The sequence below is a fragment of the Phalacrocorax carbo genome, chromosome 2 (assembly GCF_963921805.1).
Source record: "Phalacrocorax carbo chromosome 2, bPhaCar2.1, whole genome shotgun sequence".
Taxonomy (NCBI): domain Eukaryota; kingdom Metazoa; phylum Chordata; class Aves; order Suliformes; family Phalacrocoracidae; genus Phalacrocorax; species Phalacrocorax carbo.
Window position 1 is genome coordinate 76,572,972 of NC_087514.1, and position 24,617 is coordinate 76,597,588.

The window sequence follows — 24,617 nt, forward strand, 5'->3', positions numbered from 1 at the left end:
CTCTGTAAATGTACTTACATAGCAACTTGCGTCATCTCCATCATTTCTGTAAGCAGATTGCTAAAGCAGCCAAGTGTGACAGATTCCAGTTTTTTTTTAATTGCTTTATATACCTATCTATTTACTCATGCCAACGGGTATGGAGAGACTTGTGGTCTCGGTTTGTCCTCTGCCTCCTAGGTGGCTTACGTCTTCCATTTGAGTTAATGGTCTATAATTGAGCTTAGTGATCTGAAATGCCCTCTTCTAATTTAATCAATGCAAGTTAACTGTAAGATCTTGGGATGACCTCATATGTTTTCTGGAATAACTTTATTGCCTTTATGTTTTCTTTTGTAATCTGACTAAATTTGTACTGTCAAGATGTTAGGAGAGCAGAAGGATGGAAATTGAAACTATCAGCGAGGGCTCTTTTGGGAGCTTCTGAATGATGCTTTTAACGTGGCTGAGCTGAAGTCTTGCCTGTGCTGCCACTTCGTCTTCTTTCACGTCCTTGGGTTCTGCATATTCTTCCCTGTTAAGTGGGGGGGGATGTTTTAAGTGTATTTAGCTTTATGTAAGAAGCTTTTGAACCTTTCAGTGAAGGTGTTATAGCCAAATGTAAAAACTCGGCTGTGGGCACTTAATGAGCTTTCCAGTTAGGAAAGTTGATTTATTATGTAGCCTAGTTTTTAATCGTGCTGTAACAATGGCAGTTGTTCAGTAAAAACAGTGTCTCTGCAGCATCAGAATATTAACCTCCAAGTCTGACACCTTAGCCAAAATCAAATCCTAAATTTCAAAGGCAGTTTGACATGTAAAGGGGAAGGGTATGTTTAGAAATGGAAACAATCCATACTCGCTACAGCTATACTCCTGTTACAAAATACTGCTTAAAAGAATATTTTCGAAAGTGTAAATATCTCTAATTTTTGAGATAAAAGTACAGTGTCACTATGCAAGGTCAGCTTTAATGGAGAGAGAATTGCCTTTCAGTATCTGATTACATGGAAAGCCCTAGGATGCTAATCTAGTTTCATGACTGTTGTGTTCAAGTCTGAAATAAAGCTATTCTGCTTATTTGGACATCTAAGAGTGTCACCTATAAATAGCAATCAATTTCTGATCTATTTATCTGCAGTGCATGTAGTGTTTGAAATTACTGTGACATGGGGTGCTATTTTCTTTTTAAAATCTTTCTACTTTGGTAAAATCTGTATCAAGAGCACAGTGTTACTGTACGTCTCTGTGGAAAACAGACCCCTTTTCCTATAAAACTTATTTCCAAGAGTGTGGTAGCTGTGCTGTGGCAAAGTGGAGGCAGTTGTAATGTCAGAACCTGCTCCCTGAAATCTTGAGATTGCTGGACTTGAGCTTCACAAGAAACCTTTTAACAGCCTTAGTTCATCAGTACATTTAGCATTTTTGGGACTAGATATAATTCCAGCCCCTCCACCAGAAAGAAATCCATTTAACTCCCTCAGATAAAGCCCTGGGTTACTCCCACTACCATTTAAAGTACACTGAACTGATTTGTGTCGTGTCTCTGATCAGCCATGCACCTTTGATCTCTCTTGTGATGGCAGATAATTTCTAATAGCTGACAAAATGCAGCCCTCTTGTCTGCAAACAATTCTGAGATGTGTATTTAATTTTTAGGTTTTTGTTTTCCCCTGACCTTCAAAGTTGTATTTTTGGTCTCTATCAAAGTGTAGTGAGAGGGTGGAGAACAGGCAGTACAGCTCTTGGTTTCTTTCCATTGTTTTTCCTAATGGTGAAAGTGTCCTAACCTTTGGTTTCTGCCTCTTCTTTCGAGTGCCTCAGGTGGAGCAAAATATAAGTTAATTTACCTTTTTACAAGCTCTGTCCTCTAAGCAGAGCTTTTATTGTCTTAGGAATGAATACAGAAATTGACTTTGCTCTTCTTTTAAAAAATACAAATAACTAAATAAAAAATACTGAGCAATGTCCAAATCTGTAACATTTCCAGGGGTAAGAAACAGAACAAAGGTGTTAACACTCATTTGCAAAAGTGAAATGGGGCATATTTGCGACATAGCAGTTCTCCTGGCAAAGGCTTCTGTTGCTTTAGGATTCCTTACGATTCAACAGCTTGGTGCCCTCCCTCTTCAGTTGTTAGCTGGTCGTAGAGGAAGAATTATAAATGCTAACCAGAAGTCGGCTTTGTACTTAAGAATCAGGTGGATTTTAAAAGTTGGCTGACACTATTACAGCAAATTCAGGTTAAGCAGTCTAGACAAGTATAGAATTAATTTAAGGTTTTAGTATCCTTTTCTGCATATTAGAACAATTTTGAGGAGATTACATACTAGAAGACTGGGATTGTCACATAAAGATGTAAAACATCTTAGAGCTGAGAGGAAAATGCCAAATTCAAGTTACGGCTTAAATGTTGTCTTTCTTAGAAATGCCTTTTCTAATCTGTTTATAAAAGAGATTGGTTCTGCCAGATGACAGGGAAGTTGAGGACTGCAGATTTCTAGATATTTTTTTTTTTTCCCCCGGCATGGGAACGTCTTTCCTTTAGTCCAGACAAACAAGTTGTACTGGAATGTGCTCATGGTCTGTATCAGCAAGTATAGCTTAACTTAGTTATGTCATGAAGAATATATACTGCGGTATATCCAAAAAAATGGATGTCACTAAAAATACCTGGCAAATTTCTGTGGTGTAGGGTGAATGTGAAAGTAAGCTTTCTTAGTGGCAAAGCTGTGTTTATTTAAGTATCAACATGATTTTCTATGTTTAAAAAATGATTAAAGGTTCATGACTTAAGTCAGACTTAAGATAGCAAGAACAGTGTAAAACAGTACAGGGTTTTATTACAGCAACGTGCTGGTTCTTTCTGTAATCCCTACATCTGCAGAGTGTACTGCCTGTACCCACAGCCAGACCCCACTGAAAGAAGGCAATCTCAAGGCAATGAGTGACCTCGAGCCGACTGCCTACTTTATTGACAGGAGGGTGTTCGTGGGGGGTGGTGGTTCCTTTTTCACTCATTTGGAAGTTGTGTGGAGTAACAAACCTCCAAAATCTGCACTGCAGAGTTGCACAGAGACTCTACGCTCTTATGCGAACAAGCGATTGTGAACTATAGGAGTTAAATGATGGCAGCAGAAGACCTGACCTCCCATGTGTTGTTAGTTAGCCATCTATATCTCAGGCAGCTATAAGCTGCTCAGAATCGCCAGGCCCACACAAGGTTTTGATGAAACTGGACTGCAGAAATCATTGCGGGACGCTGCTAAGTGTATGTTTCTTCATGTGAGTGCGCAGAAGCAGCGATGGGCTCTCCATACTCCCAATCCCTCCAGCAGGAGTTGAGAAATACTTGCTGGGGTTGGCCGCTGGGCTGTGTGGAGCAGGGCAAGGAGTTAGAATCACTCGTTCAACAAATTAGCTGTTACATGGGATGAAACAGATCACTGTAGCTGTCTACCTACATTTTCCCCATCAGCAAAATGGGGATATTCCTATTGCAAAACTTGTGTCAAATGTGTGTTTGAGATCTGCTTTGTAGTGTGCATACTATTTTTGAAGATGAAGTCCTGCTTTATTCACAGTCTTATGTCGAGAGCCAGTTCTGAAGAGATGAAATCAAGACTGAAATGTGAACATAAGATTGTATCCTAATATTACAGGGTAAACTATAGGCTGTTACTTGGACATGGCGGGTAGCCTTTCTGGAGATTGACTTGTTTGTATGCAGTGTATGACATGAAAGTGGTGAAAGATAATGCAGCTTCTAAGTACTATAAATGTTCTTTGGAGGGGCATAATTCCTGACTCACAGTAGGGAGGGGGTCAGTGAATTAAGCTGAAGGGTAGTTGAAGCTTTCTCTGTGTGCATGGGGGTTGAAATCAAAGTTGGGAACGGTGACCAGCCTTGCAAGTTAATGTCAGAACATTTACTTTAAAATAAGAAAAATAAATTGGCATTAAATGTGGGATAACGAGATAAGGGGAAACCACTTGAGGCATAAAGCGTGGTGAAAGGCCGTGCAGTTTCTTTAAGATGGTTTTAGCATGTAACTGAAGTGAAACTATTAAAAGAGATGCAATTCATTTTCATAACTGTAGGAGCCGAGATGTCTACTAATACAGTATTTATATTTGTGGTAATATCTTTCCACTATTGTGTATCTTTATAAACCTTCTGTTTAAAAAAATGACCAAACAGAGCAAAACAAAAAAACCCCTCTCAATCCTCCCTCCATATTGCAATGGTGCCGAGCTGTTTGGGCCAGGATGCACGTCTCCAGCTGTGTTAGGCTGGTGAAATACAAAACTGAGAGATCTCTTTCTGAAGAGCAAGTTTAGAGATGAATCTGACAGAATGTTGGCTCCAAGGCCAATTGAGACTATTGGGGAGAAATGCCAAATTTCTTACAGTGAGGGTGTTTGAGCAGGAGGACTTGGTGATTGCAGCGCTGATGACTTTGCTCTGAAAAGAGATGTCCTTTCAAATAGGCTGTTCTCAGACCATTTACATTCCCCAGGGCCTGGTGTCTCCCAGGGGTTTGGTGGTACAGCTGTGCTGGCACACTTCCTAATGTACTTGTAGTAGCAAAAAACCACTTTCTCCGAAGGAAGTTTATTCTGGTTTGACAAGTGAAATGAAATGCAGCAGTAAAGGCATTCTTAAACAATTACACTGGGCTAGAAATACAGATATTTTAACAGGAAAAATAGTTGAAATATGGAGTCATTTCTACTGAACTAGTTGTGAGCAACCTTTCCTTGTATTTCAGGCAAACTTGCAGACCTATATGGAGTGAGGGATTGAATTCCAGAGGTTAACATTGAATGTTGTGCATCTCGGCTCCAGCCTGAAATTAGTTCTTTTGATGATTGTGCCACACAGAGAGGAAAACTCAGCCCCTGTCAACAAATTTGACACAGAAGGGATAGAGAAGAAATGCTTATGTACTATTAAGTTATCTACTTGGAGATTTCAAATCTGTGAGGTAGAAGATTAATTTTTAGTGCTGTGGGTTAAACAGCTTTTAAATAGGCTTGGAAGAAATGTAAGGGTTAATATATCCCCAAACTTTTATGGGTACAGTAATATCAGTATAGTTTTGTGATCCCTTTATACAGATTCAGCTGTCCTGGAAAAGCGCTGCTGTTTTGCATACTTTGCTTTATGCACTGACCTGATACAAGCAATGTGAGTGCTTTTCACGTGTTAATGAATGCCTGCCTGAAAAGCATCTGTCAAAATACTTGACATGTCTCATGCAGGAATCTAGATTACTTCAAGATGCATTTTATTGAGAGCATGTGAGGAGAAAGTCTTCTAGTGCATCCTCAATTTTGGAGGGGCTGACAGAGGGACTGGCTAATGAGGACAAAATAGAGGGGTGTTGCTGACAGAGTGGACACTATAGAGGTTAATAAGGTAGAAAAGAGCAGTAAGTGGCTCTTAGTGAAATGGTACCCGCTGTGGTGAAAGTGGAAGATGGTAAGAATCTGAAATTTATTTGAATCAAGTACAGCACAAACACAAAGTGCTGCTCTTCACCAGATGCAAGCTAACTCTCAAAATTAGTTCACTGGAAGTTGAAGGGAAACCCATGTGGGATGTCCACTCTGCAGGACTGCAAAGAAAACTTTGGAGCTGGTTCTAGTGCTTTACGTGGTGCAGAAGATCTTAATGCAGGTCTTTGCTGTTCTCAAACCATATGTTGGGGTTTCATCCATTTTATGATTAGAGTTGAGAATGTATAGTTGCATAAAAACATCAGAAAACAACCAACCTTAATTTATTTTTTTACTACTAAAACTTTTATAAATTTTTAGATAACTGTGCATTCTGATGTTATGGTGCAGCTGCTGTGGCTTGTGCTTTCAGCTGTGTATTTGTCAAATAAGGAAACAAACTGCTTGTTTGTTTATTTTTCTAGTCAGGTGGTCCTCATGCTCATTTAAGAAAAGATTGAGGAACATCAGTGAAAACATGTTGTTGTTCCAAAGAAAATTATTTTGAATTTTGTAAAGAGGAATAAAATAGCAAAAGATATTAATGCAATGTTGCATTATTTATGGTGCCTGTAGCTTTGGAAAAAAAAAATAATCTTCTTGCAGTGCTAAGACTGCCCTAGAATGAACTGGAATGGTACACTTCTGAAACTCAGATTTCTTACGTCGTCTGTAAAGCAGGTATACTAAGCTGGGGCTGGTATTAAGTTCACATAATAAGAGGGGGGAGCAAAGTCTGTAGAAAAAAACCTCTGTTGTAATTTGATGTCAGTTCTGACTAAAATCTTTTACTACAGTGCAGCATTGTAACAACAAACCTCAGTCATCACTGTGTTTGAACTTATCTGACTGTGATAAGCAGTACAGTATTTACTTCTGCCTTTATGTAAACACTATGCTGCAAGTGGTTTGTGACGGCACTTCAGTATGGCAAGCTGTGTCATGTGAGGATACTTTAGAAATGCATAATTCCAAAGCAGCTGACATTCATCCATTGAGGATGAAGAAGGTTGTGGCCCTTTTCTTCAAGGGGGAGATGAATCTGAATTTGTTAATTTTTTTAAGTCTCTCCGTGCCTATTAAAAAAAGGACAAGATTCTGTCAAGCTAGTAGTATTTTTGGCTAAAAAACTTAGACTTAAATGGGGCAAACCAGCTAAATGTAAGAGAATCAAAATATAGCACGAGATGTAGCTAAATTTGGAGTTCTTAACAGCAAGCAGCTGCTTAAGTAATTAAAGTATATAAGGTGCTACTGACCAAAGCAATTAGTATATAATTTCATTAATGGTATTAGGATTGCAGTAACAATATTTAAGTCTTTCTGTCCAAATCAAGATTGCGGGCAATTTATGACATGTACAGCATGAGGTTGGAAGCAGCGCAATGTTAAGGTATGTTACAGCATCACTGTCTGACTGGATTTGTAACTGCGCAAGAACATGTCTTAAACTGGATGAATATCTTGTTAATGCTCCTAAGTGGTGTACATTGCTTTCAGGTTTACATATACATGCACCTGTAAATTTTTATAAGCTTGTATGTTCATAAGTTTACATATTAAAAAAAAGGCTTTGTGGGGGCTGCTAATTTTTTGTTTATGAGCTTGCTGCTATTCAACAGCAAAAGAGAATTACTCTTCTTGTATATGTTTTTGTGGTTTGTCCTTAAGTGGTTGAAAAATCCTGGAGAGCTCAGGCACAGTAAAACGTTCCAAGTCCTTCTGAAATCTAAAGTGCTGCAGATGACAGGTTTCTAAACTACAAAGTCTGCAGCTCAAAGACTAGTGGCTGATGTGCCCAGCAACCACAGTTAGGTAGCTTCTATCCTCAAGAATAACCATAAATATTCTTCAGAAGATGACAACGAATTTTAGAGACCTGGTAGAAAAAATATGCATCAGAGGGTGAATCTGGAATATACTAAAGTCCAAATACAAGTCATCTCCAAGGCTAACGTAGCATCGCTGAAGAATCAGTCACATAACTGAAGCAGTGACAGCTTGCTGCTGGGACACCACTGGGTATTACTACCACAGCAGCTAACCTGGAGTTGCTGACACTGTTAAAAAGCCATCGAGAGAAGTCTTTCAGAGCCATAAGGCTTTGCAGCGGCGATTTTGACCTACCTTAAGCTCTGTCCTGTTCACACATCGCCTTCTAGGTCTATAAATATGTGGGTGTGCTTTTGGCAGAGGAACCAGTCTTCTCTGCTTTTCTGGGCTGTATTTCAGATGTGAAATGGAACGAGGTGAGCAGGTTGTCTAACCTCTTGCAAACACTGAGCCTGCACCCACAGGTTTTTGGGGAGTCTTTCCTAAGGGGAGTGGTAGGGGTGATTTTGGGAGGCACAGCGCAGGATGCTGGGGCCCTGCAAGCTCGTTTGAATGTACCGATGACATCCTGGCCACACGGGGTGAAGGAAATGGAAGCTGCCTCGTAAGAGCGATGGTCTGTTAATAAGAGTACCCTTGGGGGGAAAATGTCTCGTGTCCTGCTTGTGGCATTGTTCTGTGAGCATGCAAGGAGGCAAGCCTAGGTGAGGGCTTTGGGGTCCCTACCCACAGCCCCCTGAAAACCCACCAGGCAGAGAAGAGCAGCAGGCTGGCTTCCCAAAATCACGGGGCACCCTGAGTACCCCGACCGGGAATGTACACACCTTGTAAAATGGAGTGTGTGGGTCCCGTAAGGAAAACAGGTGTAATTGGCCAGTTGGTTTTGACTCATGTCAAGCCATGATGAATCTTGTGTGTAGCACACCTGTGGCTTTTGCTTTTGAGTGAACCTGACCTGACTGATTTCAACTGGTGCAGCTTGCCTCTGGGATGTTAAATGGCGAAGGACTGTTTCAGGTAGCTGATTTGAAAAAGGAAACTCTATTTGGTGAGTCTAGAAGAAACTTACTACGCTTCTGTTTTTCTTAGGTCTAGATAAATTTAGGCTGACGTCATTGCTCTTTATGGAAGATTTGAACAGTAAATTCAGATTACTACTACTTTTGTATTGTTGCTGGTCTTGGGTGATTGACTGCAATGGTTTGCTTTTTTCAGTTTTTTTGTTGTTTTTCTTATTTGGTTGTTGGTTGGGTTTTTGTTTTTGTAATTAAAAGAAAAAAAGGTTGGCTAACAGGAGATCTTGGGGTCAGCATAGTCACGGCAGAGGGAAGTGTTGCGGAGCTCTTATAAATGACTGGTTTCCGCATCAGTGGTGTGAGGTACGGACGCCTTCAGCAGTGGTTCCACACCGCCATTTGGGATGCGACTGCAGCAATATGCTCTGCCATCTGGGGATCCGTGCGGCAGGACTGTGGCATTCCCTTCTCACACAGCAGAGGTTCGTGCTTCATTACAGCAGTAATTCCTCACAAATTATCCACTCTTTGCTGGCAGGGCCAGGGGAGAGCAACTTGTTCCGCACCCAAGAGGACTACTTCATTTTCTGACACAACAGCTAGACTTGTGTGAAAGGAGAGCCTAAAATAGCTGATGCAAGGACAGAGTATCTGTGTGCAGATGAAACTAAATGCATGCGCCAAAACATTGTTCCCTTAGTAGGGCAATGAAATGTAGGGAAAGCTTGGATCGACATGCTGCCGAGGCAATAAGGGGACATCTGATGGCAGGCGCCTTCATCTATGAAGCGAAGCTAAGGCAGGCAAGCTTGCTCGTTGTTACTTGGCAGGTGCCGGGTTTGAAAGTCCCAAGTCAGGGGCTCCTACGGGGCTTTTTTGATGCAGTGTTGCAATTGCAAACAACTCTTCCTCAGTTTAGTCTCTTGCAGGTAATTTACTGAAATGACAATTGGAGTTAATACTAAACTATTAAAGGAACCAGTAAAAGAAGCCAAAATTACTCTGGTGTTAAAGCATTTTACTTTTTCATGTGACTCCGGTTCTCTTAACTAAACTCTGACTAGAAGTACCTCAAATATGAAATATTCCTGTTGTCTGCTTTTTAAGTACATGGGTCACGGCTAGGTAACTATTACATGCTGAAAATGCAATCTTTAATTAACTTGGAGGAATAGCTGACTCATTAAATGCCATGTGCAACTTTTGGAACTTGTCTTAACATCCTCTTAAATGTGCTTTCTAAGCCAGCAATAATCTGCTCAAAGCAAATTTTAAAACTCATGTTTTAAAGTTAGTAGGATTAAAGGTTAGCCCGGGTATCAAGTGATGATGTACATGCAAAATTTAATAATAATAACAACTTTTCAGCATCAGTTCTGAGGACCCGTTGCTTCCTGAAAAGAAACGCTAATGGACTTCTTGGATGAATCTAACCACTTTTCACTTGAAAGCTTGAAGTTGTCACAGAGTAGCTTTGAAATGAAACCCCGATGCAAGAAGCCTGGGGTTTGCTGGTTGTGAGGCAGGGACTTCCCCAAGCAGCCAACGGCACCAGTGCCGAAGCAGGCAGGGCATTGCAGGCTTTGGCTGAGAGCTGTGCAGCAGCACATTAGGAGGTTACCCACCATGATTCCTGGAGTGGGGATATAAGCTTGGGATTTCTTGGAAGGATGGGAGGGACTAAAATATGCAGTGATAACTACGTTGATTTGTAAGGATTGTAAACTGGGATTATTCAGCTGGGTATTACGGTGTTTCATGGGGGAGGGAGAACACAGATTCCCTAAAGGAAAGCAATACATGCTTTGACTGTGATTTTAATTTTGCCTTTAATAGCTTTAGACTTGTAAGACATGTGGTAGCTCTTCTCATCTGTCTGAATTTTTAAGCCCTTTTGAACTGACTTGTATGTTATTGTTTGTGTATATTTGATTTGCTTTCTCATTTACTTTTTTTTCTTCTGACATGGGCAATAAGAAAAAGTATCTAAGTAAAACTTTAGAGAAGCATTATGAGTAGAAATGTATATGTAGGAAATGGTAAAATAAATTTTCAAAAATAGTAGTTTTCATTCATGTAAGCATGAGGAAAACACACAGTATTGTAAAGCTTTTTATTCAGTTTCCATAATGTAAAACCACATAATCTTAATAAATATGCAGCTAAACATGACCTGTGCTGTGTCAAATTACAGCTCTCACTGATACAGGATATCCTTTAAAAGCCATTCACCAGTAAATATCACTGTCTAATATAAGCTGCAGTCTGCCAAGAATTTACTGTGTGGCCAGCATACAGTATTTCAATTCATCTATCCCTTGCCATCCAACATTGTGCTTCTTGAGTTCTGTCTTGGAAGTATCTTAATGGCTCACTAGGTTAACAAGGTTTTCCCCAATATCTGGAAAGCTTGGGTGGATTTTCTGTTTGGTTTTTGTGGGCTGCACAGGCTAGGAGCTGTTCTGCTGCCAGGTGTTACCCCAAACGTGTCCTCTTGAAGGACGAGTGATGGGCTTTCTGTAGTCGTAATTTTGGGATGTATTGCCAGAGCTTTCCTTCCCGGTTTTGCTATAGAGGTGATGCACCATGACTGAGGCATCCAATTAATGTTACCAGGGAGATAAGACTTGAATGGAGAATCCCTGGGTCGCTCTGTCTGTGTCTCGTGCATTCATTTTCACTTTTTTCTTTTTTCCTCTTTTTTTAAATTCCCCCTGAGAAAGGGCCACAATAAGGCTATAGGTGCATGCCTGTTACTTGCACGATTATGACTAAAGCTTAGTTTCCCTCTGTTCATATCTCCTTTTGGGTCAGGAAAATTAGTCTGGCCTGATCACCCTGTGATGTATTGAGTCCTTCAGTGATGCAACCGCCCCATCCTTCTCAAAGGAAGATTGAATCCAGCTCTGTGTTCTCTAAATGGGGTGTGGAGATCTGGAAAGAGGACTGGCCATAACTTACATAGCTATTATAATTGTAATAAAGTTTGTATGTATATGCATAATCAGCATTCTAGATATTTTAGATGTTTTCCTTAAGTTTCAAACCCCTCTCTCATAACAATACCATTAGTGCTTCAACACCTGTGCCTTAGAGTCAAGCAAGCACTCGGTGGTGGTGGTAGTACCCACAGCCAGCAATTGTCTGTCGAGGTGACCAATGTCCATGCACTCCACAAAGGCCAACATGACTCTTTATGGTTCTTGTGTTAGAAATGGAAATATGAATGCTGGGAGGTGCTTCTGAATGTTCTCTGTGAATAACTGCTGCCTCATCAAAGGGCAAAGCAGTTAAAATCTTTGTCAGAGATGTGTTTTACTTTTGTTTGTTTCTGGAATTAAACAAACCAACCCCTCCTTATCCATCCCCACCCCCCAAATACCGAGCTTTCATCACCTTTATGATGTCCAGTTCTTGGGTGTGTGAGCTGGGCAAGAGCTGAATTTTTCATTTTTTAGCCCTCCATTTTTTTTTTTTCATCAGAATTTTTTAAACTTGTTTTATGTGATAAAGACTAGTCTGAGGGTACAGCTTCGTTCTTTCCTGCCGTAGGGCACCTATAGCCAGTTGCCCTGTTATTCATTAACGCTTTGATTTTTTTGACCAACACCTTTTCATTTGTAGCTTATTCCCATAGCTGTTACCTAGCAACATTAATTTTGTTCCATTTAGTTTGTCTTCTATTTCAAGAAATTTCTAAGGTGTGTTTTAAGAATGTTACTGGAGTCCAACCATGAATCTTTAGTAAAGAGGTGTTTATCAAGTGCATTCTGTCCAGCACCTGCAATTAATTTATGTAATTAATTAATGTATGTAATCAATGTAAAGGTGTTAGCCTTCCCAGCCTTGTTGGCAGATATGGGAATTGACGCGTGTGGGATTTAAAAGTTTCTTGGAGAATACTGGAGCAGTTACACATTCCCGGTTGACTTTTCTGTGTGGCTCCAAAGAGTGTAAATACCTAGCTCAGTTCTATGCTCTTTACTGACCAGGATCTCTGCTTCTTGCCCTTCTTTCCGTGGCATGGTGCATTTAGCGTTCTAGAAGCTGCTCATACACGGATGTGACATTTTGTAGGCCAGCAACCATAGTTACATTACAATGTAGAGGATTATACTCTAAGCTGATGAATGTTAGAAAGTAAAGGACTCTTCAGTGCAGAGTCCTATAAGGGGATTCAAAAGGTACATGAAGTTCTGGAGTTTTGGGGTTCAGGCTTGTCGTTTTTAATTCAGACTATGACCACTGTAGACTACGTGATATCTCTAGGAGACAAAGTTGGGTTTGTGTCTTCTGCCTTCAGTTTAAAGGAACAAAAGACCTTTAGCCTTCTGTTACTCAACGCAGGCAATCTTTTGATACTTTTATAGTCGGGTCCAACAGCAGACCTGGAGAACAGTGTGGTGTGAACACATCAGGTTTGCAAATGTCTTTTTATATTATGTTACTGCTTCCTGTGCAAAACTACCTGCCTGTATGTAGTTTTTAGTAATGTAGGAGGGGAGAGATTGCATAGAATTGGAGCTGGTACTGGGAGCTGGAGGGTGTCATTCATCTGCTGCATAGCTGTAGAGGTCACTATAGGGTTCTTAAAGGATATTGTAAGAAATCTGCTTGGTATCATCCACCTCTGTTGCGTGCATCTTAGAGGTGTAGTAGCTGCCACGTCTTAAATGCATCCTGCCGTAGGGGGGCTGTAGGTAACTCTTTCAGTATACAAGAAAAGCAAGTTCAAATAGGCAACCGGTGCTTGTGGCATTAGTGGAAGATGAAACAGGTTATGGAGGGAGGTGAGACATTTGTGTAAATGTAGCATATGGAGTTACAAGTTCAGAGGGATAAGGGAACAGAGGAATGAGTGTTATTTAGAGTGAACTCTTGTGTGTTGTTAAAACTGTGTGTTGTCAGCAATGGTGTATTTTCAAAACGTTTTAGTGGTGGGAATTTCTGAAAAACCCTATCAAAACAGCATTTGGATGTGGCACTGGAGGGACATGCTGCAGTGCTCATGTGCAAAGGCTCCTCTTAAAAAGGGGTTACCTTGTAGAAGGAGTTTGTAGGCACATCTTATCCAGTAATCCTTACCTGGGTGGCTATTTCTGATCATAAAACATGACATTTACACAATATCAAAAACCTGACAAAACATACTTGTATTACCAACATGAATCAGGGTAATTTATATGCGGTTTTAGGAGATCAGAAATGGGATGTTGAGGTCAATACCATAGTATTTTAAATGTCTTTTTTTTTCCTTTTAAATTCTGGTTAAGTCCTTCCGTTCATTGTAATTTAACTGTATTTTCCCTGTTTTACATATAGCTTACGTAGTGTTTCACTGAATCATCAGTGCAGGATGCTAGGTTATACGCAATTCTGCGTTCCTTTTCTTTCACTGTTTCCCTCTGTGCTTTTGAGGGTTAATTAATGTCTGGAGGAGAACATGCTAACCACTTCAATATCATCCTTTACTGAGCTAAACCTGAGCGGAATTTTATACTAGTTATATCAGCTTCTTTGCTTTGTCAAGCAGGATCTTGAATGTGCTGCGCTGAAACTCATTTTGTGGAACTGATTGCCAGAGTTAGGCTGTTGGATAGGAATAGGAAATCAATGTACAGCTGCTTTACTGTAATATCACACACTTGCTTATATACATGCTGTTTGTCTTCATATAGTATCAGACTTAATTCCATGGCGACAGAAAAGTGGTACAGCATTTTTATAAATCTTCTACTGAATTCCTAGTAGTACTTCGCCAGTCTTATCTGTGAAATGGTATGAGGGATAATGCTGGAGAATTAAATTCTGAAATGAGCAAACAAGAAGGAAATTATTTATATATGTTTGTGTACAGTTTTTTTAGCCTCTAATCACAGCTCACATTAGTCCTGTGATGTTTTTCATAGTATTCCCTGTGAACTGCAGGCCATATGCAAAAAGGAAGGGTGTTTGCTGGGCTGTGAGAGACATGAAATGCAACCTGGTCTGTAGTCCAAAGCTCGGATCCTTTCCATGTTCAGCCTTTTTTCAGAAAATAGAATTTCTGCAGTGCAGCAAGCCTCTTGACGGCTGTGGGAATACCTGCTTTCTTCGGGAGGCTGACACAGATGAAGCTGAGCAGGGCTCGTTTCAGCTTCAGAATAAGCAGGATCCTGCTTAGTCCTGTTAGCTGAGCTTGACATGTCAAGGCCAACAACAACCAAAATAAGTAAATAAATTAGGATCTAGGGGATGGAGAAGGAATAGAAGCAGAAGGACAAGTAGGACATGGTTAAGCACAGATTGAAGTTTGCTGAGGTCTAATTTAGGGGTTATCATCTATGCTATGCTCAAAAATGCTCAAATGGTATTCAAAGTGTGTTCATTTTTATGGAATGTTATAGCTTAGCTCGCCAGCTCAGTAGAAGTTTTTTAACAGTTTTATTCTTTCCTTGCATTGAACTTCTAAATTTTTTCTTGTAATTGAAATCATTATATGCTTTACCAAAAATATTATTTGAAACATCCAGTGGAGCTGGTTTGTGAACAAAGCCAAAGTTTAACAAATTGTGGGCAAAGAGGCAAAATGAAGCTCAAATAGCTGCCAGTGCGCGCAGTTTGGTACTAGTTTGGGAAGGAACATTGCTTACAGACATACCGAGTACTTTCTTACGGTATAAGAGCCTACAAAACTGGCAGTACCCCATCCACCGCCAGAAATATGTCAGAGCTAGGTTTTGCCAGTGTTTTCCTTTAAAAACGACTTTGAAAAGCAAAAGGCTGCTTGCATGTTTGTGCATGGAAGTGAGAAGCTAGTCTCTCTGCAGTTCAACTGAGAGAGGAAAAAAAACAGACCTCAAATATCCACTTTCACACTCCTTGATCTTATGGCAGGATTCAATGCACATTAAGGAAAATAGCCTTTACTATGCCTGGAAGCATATGTCCGCAAAACAGCTGGAGAGCTGGAGGCTCCTCAGCTACCCGCAGCTCTGCCTGCTCTAACCAACAAAGGTGATTCTTCCAGGTCAGCTGCAAAATTCGTGTACACATACTTATAGGACCAGCATGATGCCATGGTGGCTCAAAGCCCGATGATTTGCAAATTTTTCTGTTAACTGGCAAGCCTCCTCAAAATCAGGTGTGCCCCCCTCCCCCTTCCCCCCTCTTCCCCCCCCCCTGCAAGGCTGATCTTGATAGAGGCTGGATCTCGCTGGTTGGTAGAGAAAGATACTTTGAATGATTTCACTGTCTATGAAATTTCGTTCTGAATAGTATACCTACAAATGGTTAAAGTGGCTTAGAAAAAACATGGGTAACTTAGTTGGTTGTTATTCAGTTAAGCTCTGTAGAGAGCCGTCACAAGTAACATACTGGATTACTTGGCAGGCTGAGACATCTGCTGGCACTTCCGAGGTAGGCTACAGCAGTGAGGTTTCCTATTGCAACATGCTGAAATCTCTCCAAAATGTAATGGTATTTAGTGGTAAATGCTATTGTATAGAGATGAAACTGTATGAAATTCAAGATTGCAGGCTTTGTCTTCGGAAAGCTTAAGGATCTGTGCTCCTGCAAAAGTTTAATAGCAAGACTGAGGGCTATTATTAGCAGTTCTGCAGCCATGAAGAAAAGGAGCTGACATGAGAGTGAAACCGGATTCTGGACTTCAGTGCAACGTATTATTAGGAAAACTCTATATGCATCTCGTCAGTGCCTGTCCTGTTGGAAATTGAATTTAGGTGTGTAATTGATAGGCTTAAAAGCCTGGTAATGGTAATTCAATGCTTTAAACTATGTACTTGGTTTGCTTAGCATTTTGCATGAAGTGCCTCATTTTATGCATATTAGACTTCGTATTATACCTTTGTGCCTATTTGGTTATTCAGGAATAGCTTGAGCTGACTCTTAATCATTCTTCCCATGTTGCAGTCATCTGAAAACTTAATGATCTTGCACACTAATAGCTTTGTCTAAGTTGTTAATAAATTAGCACCCTCGGGGACCAAGCCATACGGACTTCCGCAGAATGTACGCCTTGACTTTCTTCCCTTTCTGCTTTTCACCCTGCTAAACAATTGCTGTTAGTTGCTGTAATTTACTCCCTGACTCTGTGGCCAGGGTCTGTCTTTTATGTCTCCTTCATCCAACCCCTAAGCTTTTACTTGACAGCCATCTGACACCCTACAGCTCAGTCTTCTGGTACTTTAGATGAATGATAAAATTCAAAAGCCTTGTAATTCAGCCTCTCCCTCTTTATACTCCTACTCCTGTGGTTCCCTTGTGATTGCTCAAGAAGTGTTTTCGATATGTCCTCTCCAAATAGGATAAGAATCTGGAGGATGGAATGAAATTTAAATTGCAACTCTGTCTCAAGATCCCTAAAAATACCAGGAAAATTATTGTAGACTTTGTCCAAGCAAAGCGAAGTCTAGATTATTGAAAATGCGTGAACTTCTGACAGATAGGGAAGATGGTGTAGCCTAGTGAAGGTGAGTGTTAGTAGTAGCTGTTAAGTACAGAGACTGAGGGAAAGAAAAATCCATAAAGAAATGCAAGGAAGAAGCCTGTTTGTGATTGGTAGGGTAGGGTTGTGGTGTTCGTGGGGTTTTTTTTAAATTTTAATTCTTTCTTTTTGTTTTTTTTTTTGGGGGGGGTGTGGGGGTGTGGATGTCTTTTCCAGGTTTGAACATCTGTTAAAAAAAAATCTCGTGTGTCCTCAGTGAAGGCCAAGTGGCTTTTACTTTACTAAAGGGCCTACTGACTTTCAGTGAGGAACATAGTATTTCAACTCATTAAATAGAGTTCAGACATAGGTATATGACCAGCACCTATTTAATTCTGAGCAGATCTTTGGTTCATCCAACACTGAGAACTGGGGTTGTCAGCACCTAAAACAATTGCTGTGTAAATGCTGTGTTCAGATCCTGTCATGGTTATTGAGGCATGTTGGTGGTAGACAGAAATTGAGAGGTGCTGTTTCAGATTATATCCTCAAGAAAGGTGATATTGGTACAAAATCATTCATGGTATCTCAAAGAAAGTACTGTAATTTGTTGCAAGCTGAATAGCTGTTCCTGGTGGTTCATCTACCTAGAAAATATGGCAAAAGTATAGGTATCAGTAAATATTTGGGGTGAAAAGCATATTTTAGCTTCCTAGTGCTATGCAAATGTTTGCTAGCTCCATTGCTTGGCTCTACTTTCCATCCATGTCATGAAGAGTTTTGCAAGATACAGGGTTTGCAGGCAGCAATGGTCTATTTTACCAGGCCAGTTGATACAGCTGGAAATAAGGGCACATTTTTGGATGCACAAAGTTGTGTTTTGTCTGAAGTAGCTGTTCAGGCAGTGGCTGTGCAGTAACCAGAAGCAGATAGCGATGTGTGTGTTCGTCAGCCCGCTGAACTCCTGATAGGGAGTGACGTAATTTGTGGCTAGGGAGTAATTACAATACTCTGAAATACGAGTTCAGAGAGTGGTTAGTGCAAAGGGCTTAGAGTTTTGTTGTCTTGCAGAGTAATTATGATCGTTAAGGAGGAACGATTGAGCGTAAGTTACTTATTTACTGTGAGGTGTACTGGGGTGCACTTTTTAGAGACTGATGGTTCTTCCAGTCACCCAGACCACATCCCTGGTTGATTTACTTTGAGATCTTTAAGGCAGGGGTCTCTCTTATCAGCAGGGATACAGATATTTTTACAAAGTCCTTGGAGTGACAGTTAAAAGCTTGTGCTGCCCTTCAAAATACCGTATCACAAAAATATGCAGATGGGATTTTTAATGAATTATAATGATTGCTTTCTGACATATACAGCAGAGGATTGTGTCTTCTACCCATTAACTTCTGCAGCACTGTCTTTGGTTTTTTTCTCCTGAATTATTGGATCTTGCAAAGTGTTTATTATACTGTTTGACAATTTGAACTTGATACATTGACAAGCTGAACTGAGGTATTTGCAAGTGATATACTTTTGAAATGTGTATGAGTTTGAGTAAGTGAAGCGGTGCTTCACATTAGCATTGGCATATTAAAAATCCCAACAAATTTTCATTGTGCACATGTGTGTATATATATAGTAAATACTATAGTAGAAATATCTAATTCTGCGTCAGTAGCTTTTCACTGAGGAAGACGAAATGGCTGTTATTAGCTGTATTTTTCTGCTCTAGAATAAATACATATTTTCTGCAATAAAAATTTGCACTGTAAAAATATAACTATAAAATTATGTAATAACTTTACTGAAACTTAGTCTTTGGTCTTTCCAGACTTCTTTTTTTCTGGGCCTTCCAGATGTGTTATGCTCCTTTTGTATTTTCTTTCAGATGACGACGTGGACCTAGAAGCTTTGGTAAATGACATGAATTCCTCATTTGAAAGTTTATACTCTACATGCAGCATGCAGTCGGAAACTACTCCGCTCCTTCAAAATGGTCAGCTCAATCGCAGTCAGTTGCCGACCTCAGGATCTGGTGCACTGCAGCCTATGTCTCCAAGGCAGAAGGTGCAGCGGTCTCAGCCAGTGCGCATTATGGCAGTCAGGTAGGAACAAGGGACTTGCCTCCGTTTTGTTAATGTTGTCTTGAACTAGCTTCAAAACAACTACATTTTAAAATAGGAGATCAACTTCGGTAGGAGCCCAGTAGTGTTAGACTGGACTTCTGCATAGGGAAAAAGATGTACCAGGTAGGTGAAGTACATAAATTTTCTCTGTATTTTGCAAAATGCAAAAATGTCATATTTTGCCCTTTTTAAAATCAGTATTTGATGTACCTGTAGCAGCAGACATGTGTAGAAACATATCATTGGTACCAGTTTGCAGAAGTGATGTCCGTGTTTGGATTTATTTCCAAACTGTTAAAAACTGTTCTCTCGGGTATGGTGCCTACTGACAGCTTCTTGGTTTTATAAAACATAGGCGATAATGTAGATAGATCAGGGTGCATTCAGCTAGTTTTGATATACAAAAATTATATATCTCTGTGGAGGTTTCCTGAATGGTCCAAGACAAACAAACAAAGAAGGAGCATGTCATAGTTATTTAACTGTTCTTCCTAGATCACTTTAGCTCTTTCACTTGAGTGCATTATGTGAGTCATTTCAAAAAAAGAAGTGTAAGTTGTCTCCCTGTTGTCAGGGTGAGGGCTTGAATTCCAGCTTCAGGTGGATTACTCTTGGTGGTGATGGGAGAGTTTATAGGTGATGCTGAGGTTCTTAAAAATCTTTCTAGGCAGCAGGAGGAAAGGAGCTCCTGTCAACATGAGTAAGTAAATTGCCTGCACCAGGGAGATTTGGAGTTTTCCTTTCCTTCTAGTTAACAATGTTTTCTCCAAAAGAAGTGAGAAGTACAAAAAGAAAAATCCCGAATGTGGAAAGGATTGCTCCTAATTCTTTACGCTGAGGTATTTACTGTAGGAATGGTATTTTTGAGACAGGCAGCTTTTCTGTATGAATGGGTGGTATGCAATAACTGCAATACAACCAAGTCAGCTAATGATGCAATCAGATTTACAAGTATTTCATATTTAACCTTGAATAGGGCTGTACTAGAAAATGCAGTCTCTAGAGTACTATAACTGTCAAAGTTTTGTAAATATCTCAATCAAAACACTTCATTTAAACTATTTTTGGCATTTCAAAACTTAGCAACTCTTTTTTGAGAACGTTCTGCCTTTCTGAACTCTGTACTTCCATACGCACAAGAACATCATGTGTTTATCATTAAAGAAAACAATGGCGAAACTTTTATTCAGGGTTATCTAGACCCCTTTCCCATAGAGGGGGATGGCTACATCTTTTTTGCAGCCAGAACAGAATGGTTGACTGTGGTAATTCTCTTAAGAGCAGAGTTTTATGTGTGTATCTGTCATGAAGTGAATGATGTACTGCAGCAGTATAGGCAAAGCAGTGCGCAGTGTAGGGAATTCTCATTTTAAGAAAACTACACCTTTCTAATGGTGCTGAGCCTGTAGTTCCGCTTCTTAAATGGAGGTCAGCCAAAAACGTGCAATACAGAGCACTATTATGCAGCTGCTGATATGACAAGTCTACTGGTCTGAAGAAATCTTAAACCATCCTTTACCCTGGGGTCTAGGGAAGTGCACACATGGGTAGCACAAAAACAAAATCAAGCAGGTCAAGCAGTCGTTTGCGTGGCTCATAGTTATGGTTGGAACCTGCTAGTTATAGCAAAAACCCAAATCCGTAAGGCTTATTCGTGGAACACCAAGGCAACTAAATTGCAGTATAGAGTTACCTGCGGAGCAGATTTCCCACTAGTTATTTTATCAGCCCCCGGGTTCTGGTACAGGCAGAGACAGCGAGTGTGCCCAGTGTGGTACATGCTGCCAGAGGCAGGCCCAGCAGTTGTCTCCCAGACAGCTCTGTTCAGCACACAGATCCTTCTTAAGGCACGGGAAGAACTGAGAGCAAATTGAGTTCTTAATGATTTGCATTTCAAATCCGGGAGTTAGTTGACCTTCTCTGGAAACTTCCAGGATTACCACTAGATGGTGCCTTCTGCAAAGGCGTTGCAGGCCAGCCTGCTGCAGAGTCCCGTAGTACATCTTCAGTGGTGATGACCCAGCAGTAGGGAAACCTAAAGCAATCTGTGTCATCCTGAATAGGTCTTGCATCTTTTCAAGCTTTTCTGTGACAACTGGTAGGCTTTAGTTTTCATTTTTTTGGGGTGGGCAGTAAATGTGTATTATAAACTGGAACCTGAAACTCTATTGGTCCTACATAGATTCGTGAGGTGTTATCTCAGGAGTTGCAAACCATACAACCAGCATAAGGTGGGAGGGTGTAACTGCAGTTTATTGCTCAAGCTGAGTCTTTGCATTTCCATTTCTCCAGGAAATGCCAAGTTGCTTGGAGATGGAATCTGATATTTTAATGAGGTGACAACATTGGTTTCAGTCTCAGCTTAGAGACTTTACAGGGGTACACCTTCATTTGCAGATCCATGTGGAATTTGGCTCCAAGCAACTGCAGTTCTATTCTCCTCTTTCATGTTGGTTTGGAAGAGCTTAACTGACTTTCTGGCACACAGAGCTTAAGCTTGTAAGCTAGTGCTTAGAACAGCAAGCTCAGATGGATATTTCAGTTTATTTTATGTGCACAGTTACCTCAGTTACTCACCCAAGTAATCAAGTTATATGTAACAAAGCATAGATCCCCGAGTGGTCATTTTTCACATGCGATTGCCTACTTTGTGCTTGCAGTTGCTGTAATTGTATAGCTAGTTGTTTAGAAAAAGATTAGTTGTTTAGAAAAAGAGTGGGTTTGACTCCCTTTCTCTAGTATTATTATCATAAATGGTGGGACAGGAGATCCAGGTCTAGTGATGTTAGTTTGCTCCTCTTAATGCTTAGTGCTTCTGTGTTTATAGGCGTCTTCAAGAAGAAGAACAGCAATTCAGAACATCGTCTTTGCCGGCCATCCCAAATCCCTTCCCAGAACTTTGTAGCCCCGCAAGTTCTCCAGTGCTGGCCCCTGGATCTTTACCTCAGAGTCAACCTGCTAGTAAGCATGTGAGTATGGGATGAAGCTTTGGGGCATTCATTCGCGTTCAAACCAGCAGTGGACCATTTCATTTGAAGGCAGAAAGAAAATTTCAAGATAAGTAGAAACACTTGTAGGCTTTGTCTGTGAGTAGGGCAGCAATGTCTGAGAGAGTATCTTCAAACAGGCTTCAGACCTTTTAAAAAAAGGTCTGTAAGAATGAAGTGTAAAAATGAAGCAAGTCTCTCAGCTACATGCATGTTGTGAATGAAGCAGTAATTCCTAATATCTTTTGGAATTTTGTTATCCAGGGAAATGGCTTGCTAATTCAGAAGTCGTGTTAATTAGCTTAGAGTTGAAGGAGGATCTGTGCATGTTATACTGCATATTCTAGGTGCCACAAAGACACCAAACAGTTGTCTGTTTTCTTTAAGGACATGCTGCTGCTTTATTTTGCTGTTTTTCATAAAGCTGCTCAAAAGGCAAAATTACGTTCTTGGAGCACAGCTCCTTGTAATGGGACTTAAGGGGAGAACTGTCCCATGGAAAGCTGGTTAAGCGGCTCTCTGGGTTCTTGGCAGTGAAGATGGCACAGACCGAGCTCTCACGTGGTCCGGAACAATAACCTCAGTGACACTGCAAACAGCTTTTCTCTGTCTCACTCCATTCTCTGAGAAACAACCATCTCGCTCTCTGTCAGTCCTTGAGCATGTTTAAAGGCAAAAACTGAGCTCAAAAACCTTTGTTTTGTAAACTGTGCTGACTTGCATGGGGATGAAAAGATGGGCTGCTCTTACTACCTATTGGCTTAGAACAGTTGTGTGCTTGAGTACCTAAAAATATGGTGACGTTCTGTATCACTGCCAATTTAGTTTGTAAGTAGCTTCTATATCTGCTGTGACTGATAAAGGGTTTGGGCGGACAGTTCAGCTACAAGCAGTGGACGCTAATGTACACCCTTGCATCTTCTGTATTGCTTATATTACCGTAAACAGTGGTCTGCTTTCTTGAAAGACACAGTGCATCTTCGTTGGTTTTACTGTGTTTCTTACACACACAAGGCACACAGATAATCAAATAATGCTCTAGGGCAAAATTGAGTCATCCAGTTGGGAATTTACCAGGACCTCATCAGTGGCCAGGTTACTGGCTAAGCAGAGAGGCTGTTTGCCAAGGCAGTGCTGACTCCAGGGAGAAAAAAACAAGGGGCAATTCTGCCTCCTGGAGCTTGCCAACAGGAGAGCAGCATAGCTGCCTTTCTGAGACAAACTGAAGTTGCTGATGAACCTGTGTCTACCTTTCCAAATGTTCCCCAGTTTCAGGGATTCTTTGCCTTTTAGCTTTGTTTTACTAAAATTAACCAAGCCACCAAGAAGGTCACTCTGTACAGCCTAAATGATCTGTGTCAGTTTTGATGGAATTTAGAAACTATGCTTTAACAGCACTAGTTAAATATAAACTATTTAAGTTCATATATACTATTAAAGTATAGTTAACTATAAATATAAAAGCAAACAATCTATTAATGTATGTAAGATGATGGCTATACAGACAGAATAAACGTAGGTTATTTTTTTTTCCCCTCTAAATTCTACTTTGATTTTTGGATAAATGTGGTTTCTTCTGTAGATGCAGATACATTGTTCATTTCAGTTTATTGACTGATTGGAGGCAGAGGAGAAACATTGGCTCAGGGTGAGGGAAGGATAGGGAAGTGTTCTTTCCTCTCATAATGAACTATTTTCCTCTCTTTAATGAAGGAATAGAGGAACAGAACTGAAAAAAACCTCTAGTTTTAAAGTGTTGATGGACAAAAGTAAGAAAAAAAGGAGTAGGCTCAGTTTCTTCATGAAGGAAGAAAACTTTAATACCTCAGTTTTAAAGGTTGGATAACAAAATAATCTCTGTTCAGCTGCCTCATGGGATGTTGGTTGTGTTTAATCCAGTTTTAGTTCCCTTCAGTGGATTCTGCTAAACATCATGAGTAAAAAATGAGTAACAAGAAATATCTTTCCAACTTCATCCCATTTTAAAAAAATGTAAAGTTTGGGAATTTGAGTGAATTATTTTAGGACAAGCTCTTGCTTAGATAAATGTCCGTAGATACAATATAAACTACTGCTTACCAAAATAAATGATGAGCTTAGTTAAAGGACTGCAACAGCACATTTTAATGGCTGGCAGTTAGTGAAAATGAGCTGTGTTTTAAGAAAAATATAAATAAGTTTAAATGCAAGCCAAGGTTAAACATAATGATGCTTAATTTCAGGTTCTCTGCTTGCAGATTATAAACAAGGATTAAAATTGGAGATTGGAATGAGCCATTCTGATTACATGGGGTATATGAAGTGTTAGGGAAAAGTAATTCCCTTCGTGCCTCTCGAGCATTTACGGGTAAACAGGCAAATAGCAGTCCCAGCCAGTAGTGCTGCTGCTCTGATCACACGGGGCATCACGGCATGTGCACGGCATGGACAAAATGTTGCCTTTTGGTCAGCACGTATCTAGGGGACTTGAGAGGGACCCAGGTTAATGTAGTCTTAGGGGATTTCAGAAAGGAGTGGATATTTTTTGCTGACTGTGTGAAGCAGTGCAGGGTCACTGGGAAGCTGGGATGTCTGATACGACTTCATAAGAAACGAAGTGTTGTTAGTATTGTTCCTCATAGAACAACTCAGTCTTATTTTCTAAGAATTTTAAAGTAGAACTCTGCAATGATAAAACCTAGTAATGGTTATGGAAGACTAATTTAAAGATCTGGTCATGTTAAACACAGAAGAATCTCATGTCATACTGCCAAGC

At 40.3% G+C, this 24,617-nt stretch overlaps 1 protein-coding gene across 4 annotated transcripts in view; it reads left to right on the forward strand.

The window, feature by feature from the left end:
• The window catches only part of GRB10 (growth factor receptor bound protein 10), a 145,520-nt gene that overhangs the window by 68,766 nt on the left and 52,137 nt on the right, over positions 1 to 24,617 (forward strand). For all 4 annotated transcript variants that reach the window (XR_010371552.1, XM_064443310.1, XM_064443309.1 and 1 more), the window contains 2 exons: positions 18,638 to 18,854; positions 21,703 to 21,844. Coding sequence is in view for 3 of the 4 variants with exons in the window: in XM_064443310.1 (XP_064299380.1) it covers positions 18,638 to 18,854; positions 21,703 to 21,844 (359 nt within the window). In the remaining variant the exon portion in view is untranslated. The remainder of the gene's footprint in view (positions 1 to 18,637; positions 18,855 to 21,702; positions 21,845 to 24,617) is intronic.